Source organism: Phoenix dactylifera, chromosome 7 (genome assembly GCF_009389715.1).
Source record: "Phoenix dactylifera cultivar Barhee BC4 chromosome 7, palm_55x_up_171113_PBpolish2nd_filt_p, whole genome shotgun sequence".
Classification (NCBI taxonomy): Eukaryota; Viridiplantae; Streptophyta; class Magnoliopsida; order Arecales; family Arecaceae; genus Phoenix; species Phoenix dactylifera.
In genome coordinates, this window is record NC_052398.1 from 14293866 (window position 1) to 14316543 (window position 22678).

Genomic DNA, 22678 nt, shown 5'->3' on the forward strand with positions numbered 1-22678 from the left:
CAGGTAGTTATTTTTCCACTGTCAGATATAGAAAAATACAAATTTTAAAACAAGATTCACTGTCTCGGTACCAAACTCCGTACCAGAACCACACTAGCACAATATCAGTACGGCACAAAATTTTTTTTGACGTACCGAATGTCGGTATACCACCCATACCAGGTGCTAGTATCGAACCGATATGGTACGCCCTAGATCGCCGAGTTCGGGCTGGTACAATGTGCTTCAAAGAATAGAGGCTTCAGATTCTATATGGTGTATCTGACTTTATCTTTGATAGAGTAGGATAAAAAATTCATTTCTAATATACTCAGTAAATCTTAAAAAAGAGCCTAGTGACCCCTTTAATAGCTGGTTACAAACAAGTAGTCCCATCTTGTTAAACTAAGCTAGAAACACTAGCAACAGTGCGTTGTTCACAACGATTTTCTCTTGGACTTGTTTACCAGATTTCTCAGGCATCACCCAGAAACATAGGCGAGAATTAAGACAACTTGGAGAAGAACATCTTAGTGAATTAATACAAGAATTCTCTTAATAATACAACAGCATCATGATGTCAAATCTCTCTCCTTCACTCACCATCGCACATCCTAAATGTGGTGTCTCTAGTCTGCTGAGACCTTACACTGATAACTGCGAGAATTCTCAAAAGAATCATTTGCCCCAAAGAAAATTAGGAAATGATGAAAATTTTGCTTAGATCTAAAGACTGTTAGCCTGAAGCTTCACATGCTTGTTATATACAATCTTGTACTCTGAATGATTTCAAATGATCAGAGCTCAATTTTCATGTGAGCTGTTGGCAATGGGCCTGCAACAAATATATCAATGTATTTGTTTTTCCCCTCTCTTGGTGGAATTCGTAACCGAACAGCAATACCGTAGACATCCATTAATACATACCATGAAAGCTCTGAGAAGAGACGGCAATCTCCTGACTCTGTGCTAAGTCCATTGGAACAACACTTTGGAGATCATCCTCCCAGAAAGTCCCCAGCTGAAAACTTGGAACATATTTTTTTGGTAATTCCATTCTATTTGCATCACATAATGCTACTAAAGGTCATAAAGTTCATGCAATTGTGAAGAAGAGCAGCAAGTCTTTACCTGAGATGAAGCATCTCCAAATCCATTAATGAAAGGCTGGTGACTGCCTAGAGTTCCACAGAGAGTGGAATCTAATGGGTTCACAGTGCACTGGGTTTCCAAGGCATTGGCCACAACACAATGGAGAGGAGCCCCCTGCTGAGGTTGGTTGGCAAATGATAATGCTGCACCTGAGGTCTCTAAAGGATAAACTGAATTCGACACAGGCCCACAAGTTGGATGCATCTGAATTCATGAAAGAACCAAAATTAAAGTGCATAGAACTAAAATTGACATAGTTGTAGCCAAGAAAGAAGACTAAAAAAATGTTCATCTCACATCTTTGGGGATGAGATCTGCGACATTGTTGAAGTCTAACCGTGGATTCGCCGTTGCCAGCTTCATAGAAAGAAACTGCAACAAGAAAGATAGGAGGGATTTCAGATGCAACAAATTCAGTATACAGAGGGAATTGCCATCTAGAAAATGATAATTCTTTTCATAATCTCTATACCTCGACTTGGCGTTGCAATGACTGTACATAGTTTATAATCTCATCAAGCATAACCGCTTTTCCAGTAACCTACAGCAAGGAATTCCAATTTGAAATCAAATTCTCGAAACCTAACTAGTTTCTAAGTTTCAGAAGGAAACATCAATTTCCAAATTGATATTTTCGTGATACCTTATTGCAACCCGGGACAAGATCTTGTAGTAACCTCATGCGCTGGCTGATCTTCTCTCTTCTCACCTAACAGATAGAGAGAAAGTATTCATGAGTGAGCTATGAAAGAATTAGAATAATATAAGCCAAGAAACAACAATTAGACACGACATCTAGTGTGCTGGTACCAAGCCCCGTATCGATTACGGTTCAGCGCCGTGCCATGCCGGCCTAATACCAACACAATAGAGACCGGCGAGAGGGAGAATGGGAGAGAGGAAAAGAGAGAGAGAGGGGGAGAGGGAGTCTCCCTCCCTCTCCCTCCCTCCCCACCCTCTCTCTCTCTCTCTTCCTCTTTTTCCTTCTCCTTCTCTCCCTCCGGCGACGCCGCCAGTATGGCTCGGGATGTCCGAACTGGGCGGTTCCGCCGACCATGATTGGACATCAAAGCAACAATCTATCCATACCCTTTCTGCAAGGCTATGGCTATCGGTGGCTTGGCCTCTTCTTGCCCTGACATGAATATAGTCTTTAGGTGGCTCAGGGGGCTTCACATTGTTCTCCTTCCCTTGTTTTTGAGCCCCACCATCACCACTGGCACTACCACTGCCGTATTGTTCAACCTTTGGGTTAATTGATTCCTTTTCAGTTGCATCATCTGCTGCAAACCTACTTTTCTTCGCATTCGGATCCTCCTCCTCTGCCGCCTGGAAGTCAAAAATTTTCAGGCATATTTTTCTATGCTAGATGATGCAATAATAATCGAAATTCACCAAGAATATAAACTTCGCAATTCTTCTAGAGAGAACTGTCATACCTTGGGAGGATCCATGGCAGAATTGGGTAAAGCTGCGTCCTTTCCTTTGCCCTTGGGAGCGGCTTTCCTCTTCCTTGGATTGTTCTCACCAGCACCTCTCAAGCTCACCTCTCCACCTGCCAAGATTGGATCCAACACCGATGATTCCTCTCGAGCATTACCAAATTCTGCATCATTTGCCTCCAGTTGCTTCCCGTCCTGAGTCCGGATCGCCTTACCACTCCCCGGCAGCCCCTTTTGGGGTCCAGTTGCCATGAGAGACTGGCTGCTCGATGCCCTCAAGAGCTTTCCGGCGTCCGGGAGCCCAAACTGGCCCGCCAAACCGCTGTAATTCCGGCCATCAAAGCAAGAAAGCCTAGCAGCCCTCTTGGTGAACCCCGGGTCGCCAGACAACTCATCCAAATGCGCGACGGGAATCGGATTCGCCGAGAATGGCAGGCCTCCGATGGCCGGCTGGGGGTGGCCGAGGCAGCCCATCATGAAAAGATTAAGTTTTGGAGGGGAATTCAGAGGGGCACCCATGCAGTGAGACCCGGGGGAGATCTCCTCGCCGGAATTGTAGGCGCTCGCCAGCCGCCCAACGAGGTTATTGACGGCGAGGCCCTCAGCTGGAGCAGGGGAATTGGACGACGGCGACGAGACAATGGAGCTGAGCGCCGACTCGAAGTGGCCGGTCGGGTCCATGGATTGTTCCCAGTTGAGGTTGAGGAAGCACGGCCGCAGCTGATCCGGTGGCGGCCCACAATTCATCTCCGATGAGGCGCCGATGTCAAATAATTGACGGAAAAAACTCACCTTTTTTGCCTCCGAGCACCGAAATGGAAGAAAGAATGCCGAATTGGCCGAGAAATCGATGATGGAGGTGATAATTCCCAGCTAGAAGAAAGAAAAGCAGGGAAAGGTGGAAGCTTTTTTGGGAGAATTGAGAGGAAAAGAGGTGGGAGGTGGAGGAGAGAGGAAAAGCAGAAGCAGAGAAGGGAAGGGAAAGGTGGTGGAAGCAGATGGTGAGAGGAAAAGGGAGGAAAGATGAAATTTTGAAGAGAAGGAAGGAGGTGGAGGACAGAGGAGGAAGGGAGGAAGAAAGAAGGGAAATGTTGACCTTTATGTGTGGATATAATAATAATAGAATTACTTTGAAGCGAGGGAGGAGTAGTCTCACATAAGCCAGGCCATGGAGGTCAAATAGAGCTGTCCCCTCTGCCTTTGGAAATCCTTGGGGGCATCAGCAAAGCTTTCCTGCCATCAGAGAGAGAGAGAGAGAGAGAGAGAGGTGGAGAGGGGGATTCAAAAGGTTAGAAGAGAAGGGGGATGGAATAAGGGAGGTGATAAAGGAGTGGAAAAGTTGGGGGAGGGAGGTATAAAGGGGTTTTAGGCTTTCAGCTTTACTATGTGCTGGTCCCTAAGCAAGGGTTGTTTGTCCAGAGCTGAAGACAATGATTAAATGGAGAGAGAGGGTTAATGAGGGGTTCATTTATTATAAATTATATTTTTGTATTGGTCCCAAGCAGATACAGGGTAAGTTTTTCTATTCATTGTTTTGTCCTGTCTTTGTTTGGTGATGTATGAGCTGTGGATGAGCATATTGGGCGGTGCTCAAAACTTGCAGGGAAGTGGAAGGGTTGCATTTCCTTTCTTATATGACTCATTCTTTCAGTGTGGTCAGATATGCTGAAGGAATCAGACATTATGGATGAATTTAGCATTTTCTTGTTGGTGTTAAATGTTTTGTGATGGTCCTTCTAATATGAGGAGGGAAAGCAAGTTTTTTTTTTCCTATGTTTACTTAGAAATTTTCATGAGGCTCTGAATCTAAAATCATTTATATTTTAAACACATCTCATCCATTCATATATGATCACTTATAGGCATTGCTTTTCTTGAATGCAACACCTTGATATGATATCTTAAAGAGGGCAAGGCAGAATTGATCTTATCATGTGTTTGCATCATATTGCTCTGTACTAGATGAGCATGGTAAATAACTTAACCAAGGCTCAACAACTAAAAAAGGGGTGTACAAAAGAAACATGAATCTTATTATCTTATATGATTAGGAGCTTGTAGCTTTCTCTGTGCTTGAACAGTGATTAGGTTGCATAACAAGAGCAATGCATTGGAGGCAATCCATGCTTCCTGCGGCCACAGCCCCCTCTAGGTAGGCCAATAACCTCATGGGAATGGGATGGCCACAAGACACCACCAAACTCACATAATGGTGTCTCCTATGATGTCTTCTGGATTGCAACAAGCATCTTCTTCATCTAACTTTGCGGGAAAGATTAAGGGTTTTGATATTTTTGCCATCTTAAGTTTATCATACTTGAAAAGGCAGCCAGAAAAGAAAAGAGGAAACTCTCATTTTTGCTTCACTTATACTCTTCATTTTGCTTTCAGAAGCCCAAGCTTTACAGGGTAGCCTTTTGGGGCTTGGAGAGCTTTCCTCCTCCAACTTTTGCCTTTTCTTATTGCATTTTATCAAGTAGAAGAAAGATAAAGCTGCCTTTTCTTTCATTTCTGTTGTAAATTGTTAATTATGCTTCTTTGTTAAGCTTGCACCTTCCCTTACACACACACACACACACACACACACACACACACACACAGAGAGGGGGGACTGAAAAAAATTAATTATAAAGAAATTATATAGATTGGTTTATAAAGAAGTGTTTAGAGAGAGAGAGAGAGGAGTGAAAAAATTAATTATAAAGAAATTATATAGATTGGTTTATGAAGAAGTGTTTGATACCTAACCAATAGGATCTAAATGTTTCTACACCTGCTACTGTTCAATCTTATTATATTGGCAGTGCATCGAGAGTGCCGTTGCCAGTCACATGCATGTTAACGGTAAACAATTTGATTTCGTTCGGAGGTGGGCGTCCACAAGGGCTCCCTCTTTCCACCCCCTAACCAAGTCCTAGATTAGTACACATACTCCCTCCTAAACCTTATAAATTTAGTAGATCTCATATCAATACTATCACGCCCTGAACCTGTCATCTGAGTTGGCCACGTAAATATAGAAAGTATGTGAGGATCTATATGTACAGATGTGTGTTTAGTCCCACATCAGTTACTTATATCAGATCAAAGAATCCAAATAATAATATTTTATGATTAACCTTTTTGGATGAGATCATGAGTTGTTACAAAAAACATTATTTATTGGAACCTATCTTATTTAATTATCTGTTAAGATATAGTTTAAGAGAGTAATAAGAAACAAAATAAGGTGTATTATTGAAAGAGCGGATGACCTATAATTTTTTTATACGGAACATCATTTATTTAAATAGCAAAGTAAAATATGCTTGCCTCATATAAAAAAAAGGGAAGGTAAGATATGGGGCCCTTTGAGGTTATTATGTTCATTGAGTCAAGGAGAAAAGGATGAAAGAATGGGGTGGTTAATAAATTAACAAATTGATTAGTTTGAAATATTAATTTAAGAAAGTGCTACTTATTAGTTTTAATTGATGGGTTTAAGAATTCTTCATTTTCCCGTAGGTTGATCCTTGCATTTAGTTTTCACTCTCCTTCTCTTAGAGAGTTTTTCATCTCGTTCCTGTGATTTATTCCCACCCTTTTTGCCTTCCTAAGAATCTAAATTGCTTTAAATAAGGATGCTGTGATAGTTATAGAAACCATTATAATAGTTTTCACACACTTTATTATTTGTTTTTTCTTGAATTTTTTTGATGTGTTCTTTTCTACTTCAAGGTAATGCCATATTTTGGATGGTGGCATATGGAGAGATGCTGTCCGTTGGTCATTTTCAATGCATGGCCTATCCATTCAACATCATGTGTTGTTTGATACCCATGAAATTTATGTAATATATATATATATATATATATATATATATATGTTTTGTTCTTGCTTTGTTGGTTCCATTTCTCAATCATCTAATTTTTTCCATGTATCAGAGATATGCTATAGATTGGTGCAACTATCTAATTGTTCCTTTAAAGCCAGTCATTTTTTTCAGCACATAGCTAATGAAACCATGTATCTACTCAAAACTTTATCCCTTTAAAGCCAAGCATCCTTGTCAGCACATAGCTAAATAAACCATGAATCTAACCAAAGAGTTGGTTGAAAATAATTGCTGTTATAAGGTTGCAACCGTTATTATCAATTGTTCTGATGTTTCCTGTTGCACCATACATATATAATGTGAGCATCTAGATAAGTGACATGCATTATTTAGCAACTATTTATTATAACAAGCTTTATATAACGAAAATAATGGTTGTCTCTTCACAGTTTATAGAACAAACTAAAGAGTCGTTTGGTTTGCAGAAAAAAAGAGAAAAAGTATGATCAACGGAAAAATAAAAAAATGCTTCTTGTTTGATTGGAGTTTTCAAAGAAGAGAGATAGAAAAATAACATTCTTATGGAAATAAGATTCTTATGTTTCATAGAAAAGAAAAATCTATGGAGAATATGGAAAAGCTACTTTTCACCAATTGAGAATTGAGGTCTTTTTTTCCAAAAATATTCTTATGCCATCAAAATCTATGAGTAAGATCTTTTTCTTTATTAAGAATATAATAAGTATTTTATATATTTTTTTAAGAAAGTAGATGTTCAACCAAATATAAGCCACTCTGAAATGTGCTACTTTTTCATGATCAATCAAACATGTCAAAACCATTTTTCAAGATATCATATTTTCAGGAATCATTTTTTTAGAAAAAAATATTTCTACGAAAAAAAATTCTTTCTCCATACCAAACGAGTCCTAATATTTTTTTTAAGGTAAATGTGTTAACCCGGACCCTAACTCAAATTTATTGCAACTAAACCAAATCAGTTTAGCCAAGGCTAACCAAATACTGAAATACAGAAGAAGAGAGATAAAAAGGTAAGAAGAGGATCCCTTTTTCTTGTAAACTTCGTCAGAGCAAAGCATAGTCCAGTCCTTGAACAGAAAGTAGGGTATCACAGCAGATCTATTGATGCGTTTTGGTCTTGTTTCTTGAGACTCTTGACTTCCTTTTTTTCCTAACCAAAGGCACCATTTTGTCATGGAAATGACAATGTTCCTTCATTCTTCTTGATCTCCAATCAGTCCACAACTCTAGAATTGTTGTGGGAAAGTCCATGACTCCAGACCAGGATCCAAGTTGAGGCCAAACACCATTAGAGAATTCACAGTGAAGAAACTAATGATTCGTCGCAATATATAAAGTCTCGATCCTCCTCCTCCGAAAGAATTGCACACTTCCTGCAACATATCAAGGAAGCTTGCTAGCTGTACGTTTTCATTGATGTGGCTCAAAGTAATATCTAAACTTTGGGTTCCATCCCATTCCTTCCTTGAGATAGGTGTGATAGATCTCAAATACTGCATTTGTTTGGAGAGAGAGGTGGAACTGCTCTGGAAAAACCAAAGATAGGTGGTCTGTTGTTGTCAAGCCATGAATCCTTCCAAATCTCAAAGAAGCTGTAAATAAAGATGAATTCTTGTCCCCTGCCAAAAACAAGAAGCACAGTTGATGAGTCCATTAGAATTGATCTCAGTTGTCTTCTTGTATAATGATCTTATTGGAATTAATGGAGAGTGGAGATAACTTCCACTGCCATTTACACAGTGGAACAAAGTTAAAATATCTAAGATTGATGACTCCCAAGCACCCCTTATTTCTTGCTGAGGCATGCTTTCTCCCATTTGACTAGGCAAAGGCTCCTCTGTGGCCTCCTCCTTCCCCCTCCATAGGAAGCTTATGCACAAACTGTCAATCTTCTTCACAAACACTGTCAACCAATAATGATGCACTTATCCAACCAATCAACCTCTTTTTCAAATTTCTCTGGAAGTGGCAACTAATCATCCTTGCAGAGCTCTTCTTAGTGCAGTTGGACACCCAGATATGCAGTAGGGAAGTCACCCAATTTACAATTCAGCATCATAGGTAGCTAAGCAACCTATACCATGTTGTTGTCGCGAATACATAAGAGAACTCTTATCAAATTGACTCTAAATCCAGATAAGATCTCCTATCCATTAAGAAAGAATTTAAAATTACAGTGATACCTAAATTTAAACATGTAGAGGTTAATATTTAGAGCAATAATGTTATAACATGAAGGGTAATTTCGTTGGATAAACTCTTATGATCATGTTGTTTAGAACAAAAGAAAAGAAAGTGTGTTATTTTCTGTTATTACATCGAATAACAGACATTATTTCTATTATAGTATAATAAAAAATAAATCAATAGATAAATAAAAGTGTAAAAATAATGGCCAGGACTGAAATGATGGATATATGTTACTAATTATACAGATCATTCATTATTGAACGACAAAAGATTTGAAAAAAATTTGGATAGTGGGCATTATAAATAGTTGCAATTGGCATGCCATCAAAGAACAAAGGACAAAACCAATTTTTGGGTAGAAATTTCTATAATTGTTTTTCTTTTAGGGAATGAATTGCTACACTTGTTATGTAGGTAATAATAATGCATGTAAAGTTACCACTAATTTGAGTGGGGTCCATAACATGGAGGACAAGATTCCATGAACCTAGTTGCTTTGGCATGTAGCTGCACATTGTATTTAGACTCTATTCTCAAGCTTTCTATTTTTCTATAGTATGTTTATTCTTGCTTCTTGTATTGGGGAGAAAGGTTTCTTGAGAGGCATGCACCCATTGTCAATATGCAGAGGTGACAACCCAATTATTCATTTATGAATTGCTTAGGGTGTTGTGGATGACTCTTCTCCCACACCTCATAAATCTAATATAGGTGGGATGGTTGGTGGTCTAATTAGTTATGTTTTATAGGGTGTTAGATTTTCTTATTCTAGAATAGATTTAATTTTAAAAGACAAAAACATTGTTTATTATGTTTTGGGCCCTTCCCTTTCCCTATGCTTGTCTTTGGTGGATTCTAAAAGGAATTAGAGTTTTAGTAGACATAATAAGTCATTATAATCAATAAGAAGGCGATGCTCTCCATATGCGCCGATCCTGGTTTACCATGGCATACTAATCTTGATTAAGACTATAGCGAACCCTAATTCGGCTTTACTATAGGTGGTCATCTGCACTTCATTGGTGCCTTATTCTCCGTGGAGGCCGAGGTAGTTGGATAACCCTATATATAATTAGTCAAAGATACCTAACCTAACTACTGAATTTTGATTTGCATGGTATGATCATTGTCACTTTAGGCAAGGAGCCAAAGTCCAAGTCTGCAGAGTACTGGCTCTCACTTTAACACCCCACTATATATGCTAAGCTTTAGTCCCCCAAGTAGTGGTTGTTTGCCCAGGACCTTGGGCTCTTACTTGGATGGGGCAGGATGACTACAGAATAGAGGATGGTATAGGTATATGATAGAAACTGGGGAGTAACCCCTTTATATATGTAACTATGTATGTATGTATTGTAAAAAGAACTCCTCATAGTGGTGACACCTCTTGGATTGGCGATTCTAAGTTTAATCGAGTCTTGGATGGTACATTTCTGAATATTTAGACTTAGGTAACTATGGTATGGATGGATCCCTCTCTTTATCTTTAAAATGGAAGGAAAAAAAACTTAATGATATACCAGATTGGATGTCCTTAATGAAAGACCGAATTAAAATTGAAATGCTTTTGGGACACAAATGTAGGAGTAGGTCATCTTATGAAGTTGAATCACATCCATGGCTTTGGAGGGATCTCTTGTTCATATTGTAGGTCATCTTATGATAGAACAGTGTGTCCTCAACACTTGAGCTGACCCCTTCAATTTATCTAAGTTAAAATGGTGTTTAAGAGCTCCGATATTTTACAGATCAAGGACTTAACCTCGGTGCAGGTTATCATTCATCATCTTTCTCATCAAAACTCCAATTAATTAAGCAAGCTTTAGGTGACAATCCGAACAAATTCTATATGTGAGGATCCGTACGGACGTGTATTTAGTCCCACATCAGTTATTCCCGAAAAGATCTTGGATATTTATACAAGACTTAGGGACCCTAAAAGTACCTTTCGGCTAGTCTTTTTAAGTGAGATCTTAAGTTGTTACAAATGGTATCAAAGCGAATCAGCTCATAGCCCATATGGACTAGGGGACACAATAGCACATGCTTATTGAGGCTGATCACGAGCCCATTATGGTGCTTGTAATTGATTTGAACGGATTTAGATCCTCAGCCTGATGTGGACATCAGATTTAAACTAGAGTATGTGAGGACCTGTGTGTGCGTGTGTTTAGTCCCACATCAGTTATTTGCTAGAAAGATTTTGAGTATTATACATGACTAAAAAACTCAAAAAGTATTTTCTGACTAGCCTTTTTAAGTGAGGTCTTAGGTTGTTGCATTGTACATATCATATGTTAAGGAAAAAAATGCTTCAACATAAGAACCATTCATAAATAAAATAACAGAAGGATCACCTATTATATAAATTTTCTGTTTGTTTTGGAACACAACAAACTTGTTGTAGAGTTAAGTATTACTTTGTTCTTGTTGAGTGAATTATTCTCCTTAGAAAACAAAAAACTATTAAACATATAATAGCCCACATCGTTTCAAGATCTAACAACCACAACCCCTTGCCTCCACTTTGCGTAGAACTCAACCCTATTTTCCCTTGATGAGTGCTCACCAATTCCAACATCAACTCCCCACCAACTACAGTAATTTGGTGTTTTTAATTTGCCCTCATTCAGGCTAGAAAGATGCCTCTTGCTGTTGTGCAGGTAAAGACGCATGCAGATCCCCACAGTTTATTCCAAGAACCAATCTTGGGTAACGTGCTCTTCAATGATTGAAATAATGGAGAAATGGACCACCATTGACACAAAGGTAGAGAAGCTCAAACTCCATGTGAACCAGAGCCATGGAGAACTAGGTTAATGGAGGACATGTGTCAAGTTATTCTTGGAGAGGGAAGCCCACAATGGTGGCTTGGGATTGGAACTTTTTCTCCTAGATTCCTTCGGTCATTCAAGATGATGAGACACTCATCCAATAAAATAAGAGCTAAAGGGTCACAAAGACAATAATGTAATGAGAGGCAATTTAATGACCATGATTGAGTTGGTTTCTTGTTGTATGTCTTATTTTTGATTAATGCCATGACAATCATATTACTCACAATAATTTCATTTCTTGTTGTCACAGTGCAGATAGGATGCTAATGTGTCTCATATCCATCAGCAAATATTTTAGAACTCATGCATCACATTACTTCATATCAAGTATCTCCTACCCCATATTAGCTACTAATGTTTTTTGTGATATTGCAAGCCATGAAACGGAGCTCTATTTGAAGTTATACGTTTGATATACACGGCTGTTCTATTTCTTTGCAATCTCAAATATACGAAAGTCTTAGAAGCAGGCCATGGAGATGTCTATCGAGTAGGCCTTGAAGAAAAAAAGCCGATGGTTTCCGTCCATTACCCTCAAAGTTGGACTGTTTACATTTAAATGTTGGTCGAAATAGGCTTCTAGCTAGTAACCACCATAACACAAGCAAACTCCTTCGTTTTTCCCTATTTCTTTCTTAAAAAAATATGGTTAGGGTTGATTCAAATTTATCGAAACGATGAATTGTGATGAAGATAGTATTTGAAAGCAATATTAGCAACCAACCTGCAATAACATTACCAATTGAATTTATTAAAACTCCCTGAAACTTCTTCAATTTGAGTAATAGTGCGCACAAACATGTGATGCAATTTCTCTTGCAAGATATCAATTTACGGCGTATTTTGTTGTAAGGCCCAATAGTCCCACATCGGAAAGACTCGTTGCAGAGCCTAGGCACACTACAAGAAAAAGGAGCTTTGGCGACGCTTTTTGAGGCTTTTACCGACGCTTATAAGCGTCGGTAATTTTCTTCCCGACGCTTTTCAAAGCGTCACCAAAGCGTCGGCTATGTCGGAGTGGAAAAAAAATTGCTGACGCATTTGAAAAGCGTCGCTAAAGTTATTTTTAGCGTCGCTAAAATTCCTCAACCAGTTCAATTAGCGACGCTTTAAAGCGTCGTCATAAATTTTTTTTACAGAAAAAAAAATAACGATGCTTTTGGTTCCATTCGAATCTGGGGTGTTCCCAGTTGGGCTTCAAGATTTCCACCATATTGACGATGCTTTTGATCATGTCTTGGCAGTGACAGTTCACAATCCCTCGAGGGCTTGGCTTTATTTCCGATCGAGCGATCCGGCGAGCGATCGTGGTGGGAGGAACGTCGGCGGGGCCATGGAGTCGGGATCGATGAAGCCCTTGCCGCTGGATCTGTTGTCGGCGATCCTCACCGGGAAGTTTGGCGTTGAAGGGATGTCGCAGGAGACGGGGGCAGCGTTGATCGCCGAGAACCGGCAGCTGCTGATGATACTGACAACCTCGATCGCGGTGCTCGTGGGGTGCGCCATCGTGTTCGTGTGGCGGCGGTCGACCGGGAAGAAGGCGAGCCGGCCGGTGGAGCCGCCGAGGCCGCTGGTGGTGAAGACGGACTTGGAGCCGGAGGTGGATGACGGGAAGAAAAAGGTCACCATATTCTTCGGCACGCAGACTGGCACCGCAGAAGGGTTCGCCAGGGTTCACAATCCCTGGTGCGATTGGTACCTTGGCGGGGGAGAAGGAGGAGGGATCGGGGGCTTGGGTGGCCTGAGAAGGCATGAAGCCGATGCCGGAGAAGAGGGAGGAGCTCCATCGAACTCCATCGACGCCGGAGAAGAGGGATCGGGGGCCTGGGTGGCCGCTCTCTCTCTCTCTCTCTCGCTTCTTGGAAGGATGGGTTTGAGGGATCGGGAGAGGGGAGGGGATTTGTAGAGAGGAGGGGGGAGTGGGCGAGCGGCGGAGAGAGAAGGGGAGGGGGGCGGCTGGATGGGTTAGGGATCGGGAGGAGGGGAGGGGGGGATAATGGCCTCCGACGACGCTTTCTAAAGCGTCGTTGGGAGGAAAAAAATAAAAAAAAAGGATTTTTGCTTCCGCCGACGCTTAAAAGCGTCGGCCCAAGCCACGGATTGCGACGACGCTTATAAGCGTCGGCGGAAGCCAGACTTCCTGGGAGAAAAAATAAAAAACAAGGATTTTTGCTTCCGCCGACGCTTAAAAGCGTCGGCCCAAGCCACGGGGTGCGACGACGCTTATAAGCGTCGGCGGAAGCCCGACTTCCAAAAACCTTACCGACGCTTCTACTTAGCGTCGGCAGAAAAAAGTCGGGAAAGATAGTTATTTTTGTAGTGGCATATGAGGTGTGTATCTCCTAATTCTGCAGACGCGTTTTGGATGGAAAACAAAATCGGGGAGGGATGAAGGACGCTTGCGTGAAGCTCCGGAACCGAACAATATCTGGCAGGAGAGCCCCGTGTTCCCCTCTCATGTGGCCCCCACGTGGGCATTGGGTGCCTCACGTGTCTCGTGGAGATGGGGGCGTGACATTTGGTATCAGAGCCGAGGACGGCTATTGTCCGATGGTGGGAATGGTGTGAGGCCCAATAGTCCCTCATCGGAAAGACTCGTTCCAGAGCCTGGGCATATGAGGCGGGTGTCTCCTAATCCTGCAGACGCGTTTTAGGTGGAAAACAAAATCGGAGAGGGGTGAAGCCCCGGAATCGGACAATATCTGGCAGAGGAGCCCCGTGTTCCCCTCTCATGTGGCCCCCACGTGGGCACTGGGTGCCTCACGTGCCTCGCGGAGATAGGGGCGTGATATTTGTTTTCTAATTTTCTCTTAAGCTCTCCCATGTAAAAGATTTGGTATTTTTCAACTTCTACCTGCAACAAATCCCGCTAAATTTGACGGAAAAGCAGAAATTTTTGCTTTACCTTCACATTGGCTGTAATGTGGCTGGAACTCTATATTCCATGTGAATCATGTTTTAGACTATTAGTCCACCCTTTGACGAGTCTATCAACATCGTTTTCCAACCAGCTAGCTTCATCTTGGAGTGACGCTTTTGCTGAAGATTTAGTGGATGAGCCAGCTTGCATCCTTTCATGACTATGGTCATCCTTTATGCCCCACAACCATGAAAATTGCATCATCACCGACTACTAAGCCCGTAATTGCGTTATCTGTCACAATAATTACAAAGTTTACATTGACCTCTTTTCTTCATGTTTCATAGCTACGCCAACCGGTGCCCATGCCGAATTTCTTGAATTTAAATAGACTCAGGATTTTTTGTTGCGCGTTGTTCGTACTGTAAAGTACTGTACAACACTCGATAACCACCATCAAAAGATGGATGATTGTCAACAGCAATACGTTGTGTATGATATGAAGGGTTGGCTTATTCAATAGCTGTCCATCTTCTGATAATGGCCATCGAGCACTGTACAGTATTCTGTAGTGCAAACCGCGCATGGTAGACGATTGGTGCTCTCATTAATAAGAGCGGAACTATAAGGAAAGTGGGTGTATTATCTATTTTTGCCTCACAAGTTAGACTTAGAAAACTGCTGCAGGGCACAAACCTGTCTATCATGGACGTCGTGATATTTTTTTGGTGTTTCTTAGTGGCATTAATGGCATCAACTATCATGTATGGGAGTAATCCTATTTCTCATATGATATATGAAATTTTTATTTGTGACTTTGTTTTTTTGGTACATCGGCAGTTCATACTAGTCGCGTGTGAGCATTGCCATCTGAGTCAAAGGCCAAAATACTGCACAAAGGTAGAGAAACAGATATAGAGCTGGTCCATAAAGTATCTCACGAATGATGAGCAACAAAGGAGACAACCCAATCAGCAGTTCTGTTCGCCTTCCGGAACACGTGCACAACTTGAGAGGCATCACACTCCCTTAATAGCCGTTGAATGTCCTCAAGAAGCGGGGGGTCGAGCATTCCCAGCCCCTCCTGTAGATCCACTCAATCACCTCCGCAGAATTTTCCCCCAGAATAATGCTCCAGGCCTCCAATACTCGCCTTGCATAGGAGACTCCCTCCCAGGCGACCCTAAGCTCCACCCTGAAAATTGATGACTCAAAAGTGCGACGCCCTCCTGCCGCAATCAGTCTGAACTCATGATCCTTGATGACAAAAGCAACACCCGTACATCCACCGTCATCGAACAAACTACCATCAAAGTTCACCTTAAGGTGGCCAGAGGGTAGGGGCTCTCAAGATGTGAGAACATATCCAGCCGCTATGGCAGCAGAGGAGAAGCATCAGATATCCCTAGCCAACCCAGAGGAAATAGTCATAGTAACCTCAGTGACTTCCTTGTAAAGAGTGTGAGAATATGTCATTGCTTTTATATAATCTCTCTATATAACAAGAACTCCATTATACTTCTGTACATCACATCTTTTCTATGAGAGAGTTTGCATCCTTTAGGAAATTATAAAAACATGTTATTATGGTTTTATCAAATAGTTATGACAGTTTCAAGATGGCATTGTATTATTATTACAAAAAAATCAAATAATTTAATGGTATTCTGCTACGTATATGTATAGATTATAGTTGTATAGCAGTCAACAGTCATAAAAGTTGCTATTTGATATTCTCACTGCTACAAAATAAATCCTTAATTTCATATTGATATTTTAACATAACAAGGATGTTGATATAGAAATATTATATATCATATAAGCCTCAACTTTTGTTAGATAATGCCATTATTTTACACTTATTATCTGATATGTTGCTGAAAAGTAAACCTCATTAAATGTTGAAAGAGTGAGCTGCATGTAAGCTTAGATTTCGGCCTCCTTAGCTAGCCCAGACGTTCAAATCAGGCTTTGTTAGTAAAAGAGCTTTAGATTAGCTGGATTAATTTCTAACTACATACCTTTTAACGTCACAAGTATGCAAAATGTACTTATAAACTAATTTTTTTAGTTATAATTGAAAATTCTTGATCATATTTCAAACACCGTCGACACCGAAAATAACAATACAAATAATAATGAGTAAAGGTCGAATATTACCACCACAAATTAAACTATCCACCATTCCAATTGAGAATCTAAAATATCAACTTGGCTTTAGACTTTTAGTAGCATATTTTACAATACATACATACATACATACATACATACATACATATATATATATATATAGAGAGAGAGAGAGAGAGAGAGTTGGACTACATATTTTTATGTTAACTATACAAAAGTAGATGATTTTAAAATCAATGATAGATCTTCTGAACTAAAGATCTAAACCATTCAACATGATCTACACTAGAAATAAAATCTAAAAACTAAAATTCATATTTTAGTGATCTTTAACTTATGCATCGAGTTAGTATAAAAAATCTTTTGGCATTTATTGCTTTAAAGATTTCAAGACCGCAATTAATAATTTCCAACGTGATAGCGCGCTTGAACTCACAAAGGGTGAATTCCAACAAACCCCTCACAATGCCAGAATTTTCTGTAGGATTTCATGTCCTCACACCCTAAAACTAAAAATGGTGATTGAATGCAAAAGCCATCACATTGCTGAAATAGAACCTTGCTGATGTTTCATCCATCCATGTGAAAACTATTGGTTTGGGGCCTTTAGAGAAACAATTTTTTTTATAATTAAGCATCTTCCAACTCCTATTCTAATGGACTATTCTTTCTTGCAAGGTCTTGGGTGAAAGAGTATGACCCATTTCTAGGCCCATACAAATCCAATAATTAAGATCCAAATCCATTCTCTCTGGCTTTCTAGGCTATAGTTTCTCTCACACGGCCTACTGTTTTCTTGATCCAAAGTCAGGGACATGCCATTTTTGATGTAGAGTGTTTTCCCTTGAACCTTCTTCCCCAGAATCTCAAGATACCTCGTTACAAATCATACCTCCCACCAAGGTCTCATTTGGTTCGCGGGGAGAAGAAGAGAAAAAGTACGGTGAATAGAAAGATGGAGAAAAGCTTTATATTTAGTAAGAGTTTTCAAAGAAGAAAGATGAAACAATTAATAGCTTTTCTATAGAAATAAGATTTTCATATTTTATAAAAAAAAATCTATATAGATATGAAAAAATCTAATTCCCACCAGCTAGAAATTATGGTTTTTTTTTTTTTTGAAAATGCCTTTCAGCTTTTAGATAGAATGGAGTGAGGTATTTTCTTTATTAAGTGCATAACATGTATTTTACATAACTTTTTTTAAGAAAGTAGTTGCTTAACCAAATATAAGCCATTCTAAAATGTGCAAAGCATCAACTTTCTAAAAAAAATTATTTTAATGAAAAAAATTCTTTCTGTGAACCAAATGAATTCTAAAATGTAACGTATTCCCACCACCTTTCCCTCTACGGAAGCCACCACCTCACGCTGCCAACCCACACTCATCTGCTAATAATACGCTTTCTCTACCCAGTCGAATAATAATGATTTAGGGCTCGTTTGGTTCGCGGAAAGAGAAGGGGGAAAAGTGTGGTCAACGGAAAAGTAATGAGATGCCTCTTGTTTAGTTGGAGTTTTCAAAGGAGAGAGATGAAAAAGTTGTATTCCCATTGGAATATGATTCACACATTTCATGGAAAAGTCTTTCCCATGAGGCGGGAATCACTTTATTTTTATTTTTTTTCCCAAAAAGGCCCTTCAGCATTAAAGAAGCATTAAAGAGGCATTAAAAATCTAATTTTTATTAAGGGCACAATAGGAATTATACATAATTTTCTCAGGAAAGTGAATGGCCAACCAAACATAAGCACTTTGGAAATTTGTCACTTTCCCATGGTCAACCAAACATGCCAAAAGTACTTTCCTAAGCATCCTCTTCTTAGAAATTTGTTTCCCAGGAATCATATTTATAGGAGAGAAAATGCTTTCCGCTAACCAAACGAGCCCCTAATCAGCAGATTATGTGGATATCACAAGGCTCTTTATGGGCTCAAATGGGCCCCATGGGCCTGGTCTCATATGGCGGATTGTTTTTTTTCATTACACCAAACCCGATTGCTTTCTTGTAACCCAAAAAATCTGATTCCTTTCTTTTTTGTTGTACTTATACAATCCTCCATTGGAATTGCTAGACTTGAGATTGCCTTTGCACTTTGTAGAGCTCGTTATTTGGGAGTTAAATATCATGAAAAAGTTGGCCAACTTTCCTATTGACTAACTTACCCATATTCTCATGCTCATATAAAAAAAAATGATATTACCAAGTTACTTTTTCATGAGCATCATTTATCTATAAAATAGGTGGAAATACTTGTCACCTAAAAGATGAGTAAATTAGTTTCCGATTAACCGGTAAAGTGGCTCTGCTTTTGTTCCTAAAATACCTTTATAATAATATACTAACAAATCCTAACCTCTCACTTGCTCTTTATTTTTATATAGAACCCTAACCTAAGCGGCACCGCTGCAATCCCCACCTAATTTCTGGCTGCAACATCTACAAATTCTGGTGAGTCCTTTCATTTCTTTTTATTAAATTCCTATGATTGATTTGGTGAGATTCCTACGTTTTTGTTATTTGAAGTTGGCGTTGACAAGCAAAGGGGAAAAAAATTGCCTTTAGGAAAGGAAATTGATCATTTGGGTCCATGAATGTTATAATCTGTCATTATGTATAGTAATTTTTTTAACAATCTGAACTTTTCCTGTACCATTGCTTACCTTTGGTATGAGAAAATTGAGCTTCAATCATAAAGGAACAATATATGATAAGTGTGCAAATCGGATCTACAAGCATAAAAGACATAATGGGAAATGCTGATATATCTTAGCAACTTATCCGAGAATGTAATAATGCAAAAAAAATATGGATAATAGGTTTCAAAGCCACTTTCTAATGCATAAAAGAATATAGTTGAATTAGTTTCATGCCAAAATATTGCCCGGATAATACTTATCTAGAAAAATATAGATCCTCGAAAAAAAAAATTTCACGCCCTCCAAAGAATGAGCTCATAAAGTATGTCAATATATGCAACTTCTTTGCATGCTTTCTTATAAGTTGACTGGCTTTTATTTGTAACATGCATCTTCCTCTTTTATCTGCATGCTTTCTTAGATTCTATTTGGGCTGGTTGTTCGGATGACGCATTTCATTTTCTTGGACCTCATCTTATGGAACTAGAAAGAAACACACAGTGACATGATCTAGTATAGAATCTGAATCCAACCCATGCCATATATAAGAGAGTTGTGTTGGATTCTCTCTCTTCTTTTAGGTGAGTTGTATCTCTCTCTCTTTCTCTCTGTCTTTGCAAACCTCCTAGCTATGGTGTGATAACATCAGGATTACTTATATCCTGTTTTCCATACAAGAACCAAGTACAAACAATCAGATGTAGGCTTCACTTCGACAATTGTTCAGGGTTTTTTTTTTTTCCTGTGAAACGGCAGCTCACACACGCCGGATGTGAGTACAACCAATAAAATTAGAAAAAAACATATAACACAGAGACTAGAGCACAAACGCATGGTTACCCCTGATGAATCATTCTGAGTGATGGGCCGCAAATGAGGCCACCTAGTCGGCCGCAAATCAAGTCTTCAATTTCCAAGAGATAAGCTTACCATGGTTCTACCAGTCTCGATTGTAGGAGACAGAAGGTTCAATGCCAAGTTAGCTTCAATTCAAGAATTGTTGGTTCCATGACCACCTATATTAATTATAAAAGCCTATTTCCTTAGTTATCATCAGCTTCTAGAACAAATATTTTTGTATTCAAATACTATGAGAAGATAAAGAACCATGAGAGAGAGAGAGATCAACCACATTCAAACCTAATTCATCTTTCTTTTCATCCTTTCCACCCAATCAGCCATACTACATGGGCAACTCATGGTTCCGGATTTACTAAAGTTTGGTTGTATCTTTCATTTAAAATAGGGAAATAACAATTTTCTTCATTTAGACAAAAATCGAGAAGAAAAAAATAATATTGGGAGAAGATGGATGGTTTTGAACATGTTTGATCAAAGAAGTGGAATGTGGATAATTTTTAACAATATTTTTTGACGATACATATGCAATTTTGATTCTAATGTTTTTATTTTCTTCGAGTTGACCCAAGTAGTCAAAATATTTATATTTACTATCTCATTGGCATAAATTATATTTGGCAATGCTTCCGTGATTTCAAGTGAAGGAACTTGCAAGTGTTCCAACAAAGAAGATATATAAATTGAAAGAAAAAGAGTCTGATCCATAGAACAGGTTGGCAAGTGATTATAAAGTTTGTCAATAATATGTAATCACCAGGTTGTTTAATGAATAATCGACAAGTGGAGTCATTCTATGGGTATTTTTGCTATGTATTATTAACTATTTCGAGTTTTTGCCTAATGACAAATTTTGTCATTATATATAAATTGAATTATAAGCCATTCATTTTTCTACCCATGTATTTGATGATTTCAAAAAATCTACGATTCATTAGTATTTTTTGTTTATATAATATTAACATCTTTGTAAATCTCATACCTGTTTTTATTTACAAACCTAAAAACTCATTTTGAACGGGCAGTTAGTCGGTAGAGTACCATTCTTATTCTATTTTATTTTTAAACAAAAGTGCAAAATCCAATGAAAAAAATATGTTTGGTTATTATATTTCTATTTCTATTTTATCAACAACTTCTATTATTTATAAAAAAATAAAAATAAATTTTTTTACTTCCATTTTTTTTAAAAAATAAATTTTTATCTTTCTCACCCTATCCTCACCCAACCATACTAGCTCTCTAGGCCTCACAAGCCATCTCTCAATCTGATATCGGGCTATGCCTCATTTTCAATCACGTAGTTGGCCCCATTCTTATATTTTTTGTTTTTTACTTCTTCGACTGTCTCTGTACTTGATGTAAAGCTCTACTATGACACTAGCCTCATCACTACTCCTCCCTCATCGCGAATGCTCATAGTTAAAAAAAATAAAAAATAACGAGCGAACTAAATATATTTTTTGTTGTCAGAAATTTTATAAAGTAGAAATAAAATTCATGCTTTTTAATTTATTTTAAAATTAAAGGAGACAATTGTGCCAGCCACAGCCTAAATGGTTTTCTTTTCTGTTCCTCTTGCGGATCTTTTTTTTTTTTTTTTTTGGTAAAAAGCGGTTACTCATTCATATAAGTCTAACCTGAGTACACCCATCTAAATCGCGTGAAAGTAAAGACAACAAAGCAGAGGGGACATCTGAATCCAACGTCTACAAAAAGTATCCGGAGTGCCGGGCGACGTAAGAGGCAACCCAATCTGCAGCCCTGTTCGCCTCCCTAAACACATAAAAAGCCTGAAAGCCGCCCATCGTCTGAGCCATCCTGCGTGTCTCCCGGATAAGGGGGTGACCATCACCATACCTGTCCACCCCCCGGATCCAGTCAATCACCACCACAGAGTCTCCCTCAAGAAACACCCGCTCCACACCAAGCACCTGCCTAGCATAAGATAACCCCTCCCAGGCAGCTCGCAGCTCTGCCCCAACAACCGTGAGCCCAGGAGTCCGGCGCCCACCTGCAACAATCATCCTCCCATGATGGTCTCTGATCACAAAGCTGATCCCTCCAGTCACGCCATCCGCTGACCTGCTACCGTCGAAATTTACCTTGAGATAGCCTGGGGGTGGGGGTACCCAAGAAACAAGGGCAAAACGTGGCGCTAAAATAGCGTGAGTACCCCAGGTGTCCCTGTCTATCCCAGAGGAAATCACAACAGAAGTCGCGATAATCTCTCTCGCATGACGCTCTGCTCTGTCTACCACCATCCACGGAGGCGATCGCCTCCCCTCGAAAATACTAGCATTCCTGTCCAACCAAATATGGTAGGACAGGTATGCCCTAAGAATCCCATCCTCAACAGATCTAGGACACCTCATGGAATCTCTCAATAGCTGCAACAGGTCCTGAGCTGAAGCCACCGAGACAGGTAGTGGAGCCGATGACCTCCGCCATATCTCATAGGCCCTGGGGCACGACAGAAGGACATGCTCGATGGTCTCCTCACTATCACCACATACCTCGCAATGCTGAGGTACTCGCATACCGCGCCGGACCAATAGACTCCTGGTCGGAAGGCATCCCCAAGCCACCTTCCAGATGAAGAGTGCCACTCGGGGATGAATCCGTAGCCTCCATATCCAACCACCCGCAATCTGTCGACCTGGCTCCCTACTGAACAGAGCGAGAAGATCTCTGACCCGCACTTGCGGATCCATTTGATAAATTCGGTTTACCA

General features: G+C 39.7%; 1 protein-coding gene across 3 annotated transcripts; it reads right to left on the minus strand.

The window, feature by feature from the left end:
• Positions 1–320: 320 nt before the first annotated feature.
• On the minus strand, positions 321–4126 carry LOC103714178 (transcription factor bHLH78-like). Of its 3 annotated transcripts, none has more exons than XR_005512595.1 (8): positions 2571–4126; positions 2221–2460; positions 1775–1840; positions 1604–1672; positions 1429–1503; positions 1111–1335; positions 907–1007; positions 321–814 (listed from the first exon to the last, which is right to left on the minus strand). XR_005512595.1 is itself a non-coding variant. In XM_039128370.1 (8 exons), the coding sequence occupies exons 1-8, from the start codon at positions 3318–3320 to the stop codon at positions 777–779; spliced, it is 1557 nt and encodes a 518-aa protein (XP_038984298.1). In that variant the 5' UTR covers positions 3321–4123; the 3' UTR covers positions 321–776. The 3 variants fall into 3 exon arrangements, 2 of the variants coding, with proteins under 2 accessions (XP_038984298.1, XP_038984299.1); XM_039128370.1 differs by having other exon boundaries at positions 907–1000; positions 2571–4123; XM_039128371.1 differs by having other exon boundaries at positions 321–1007.
• Positions 4127–22678: the final 18552 nt, after the last annotated feature.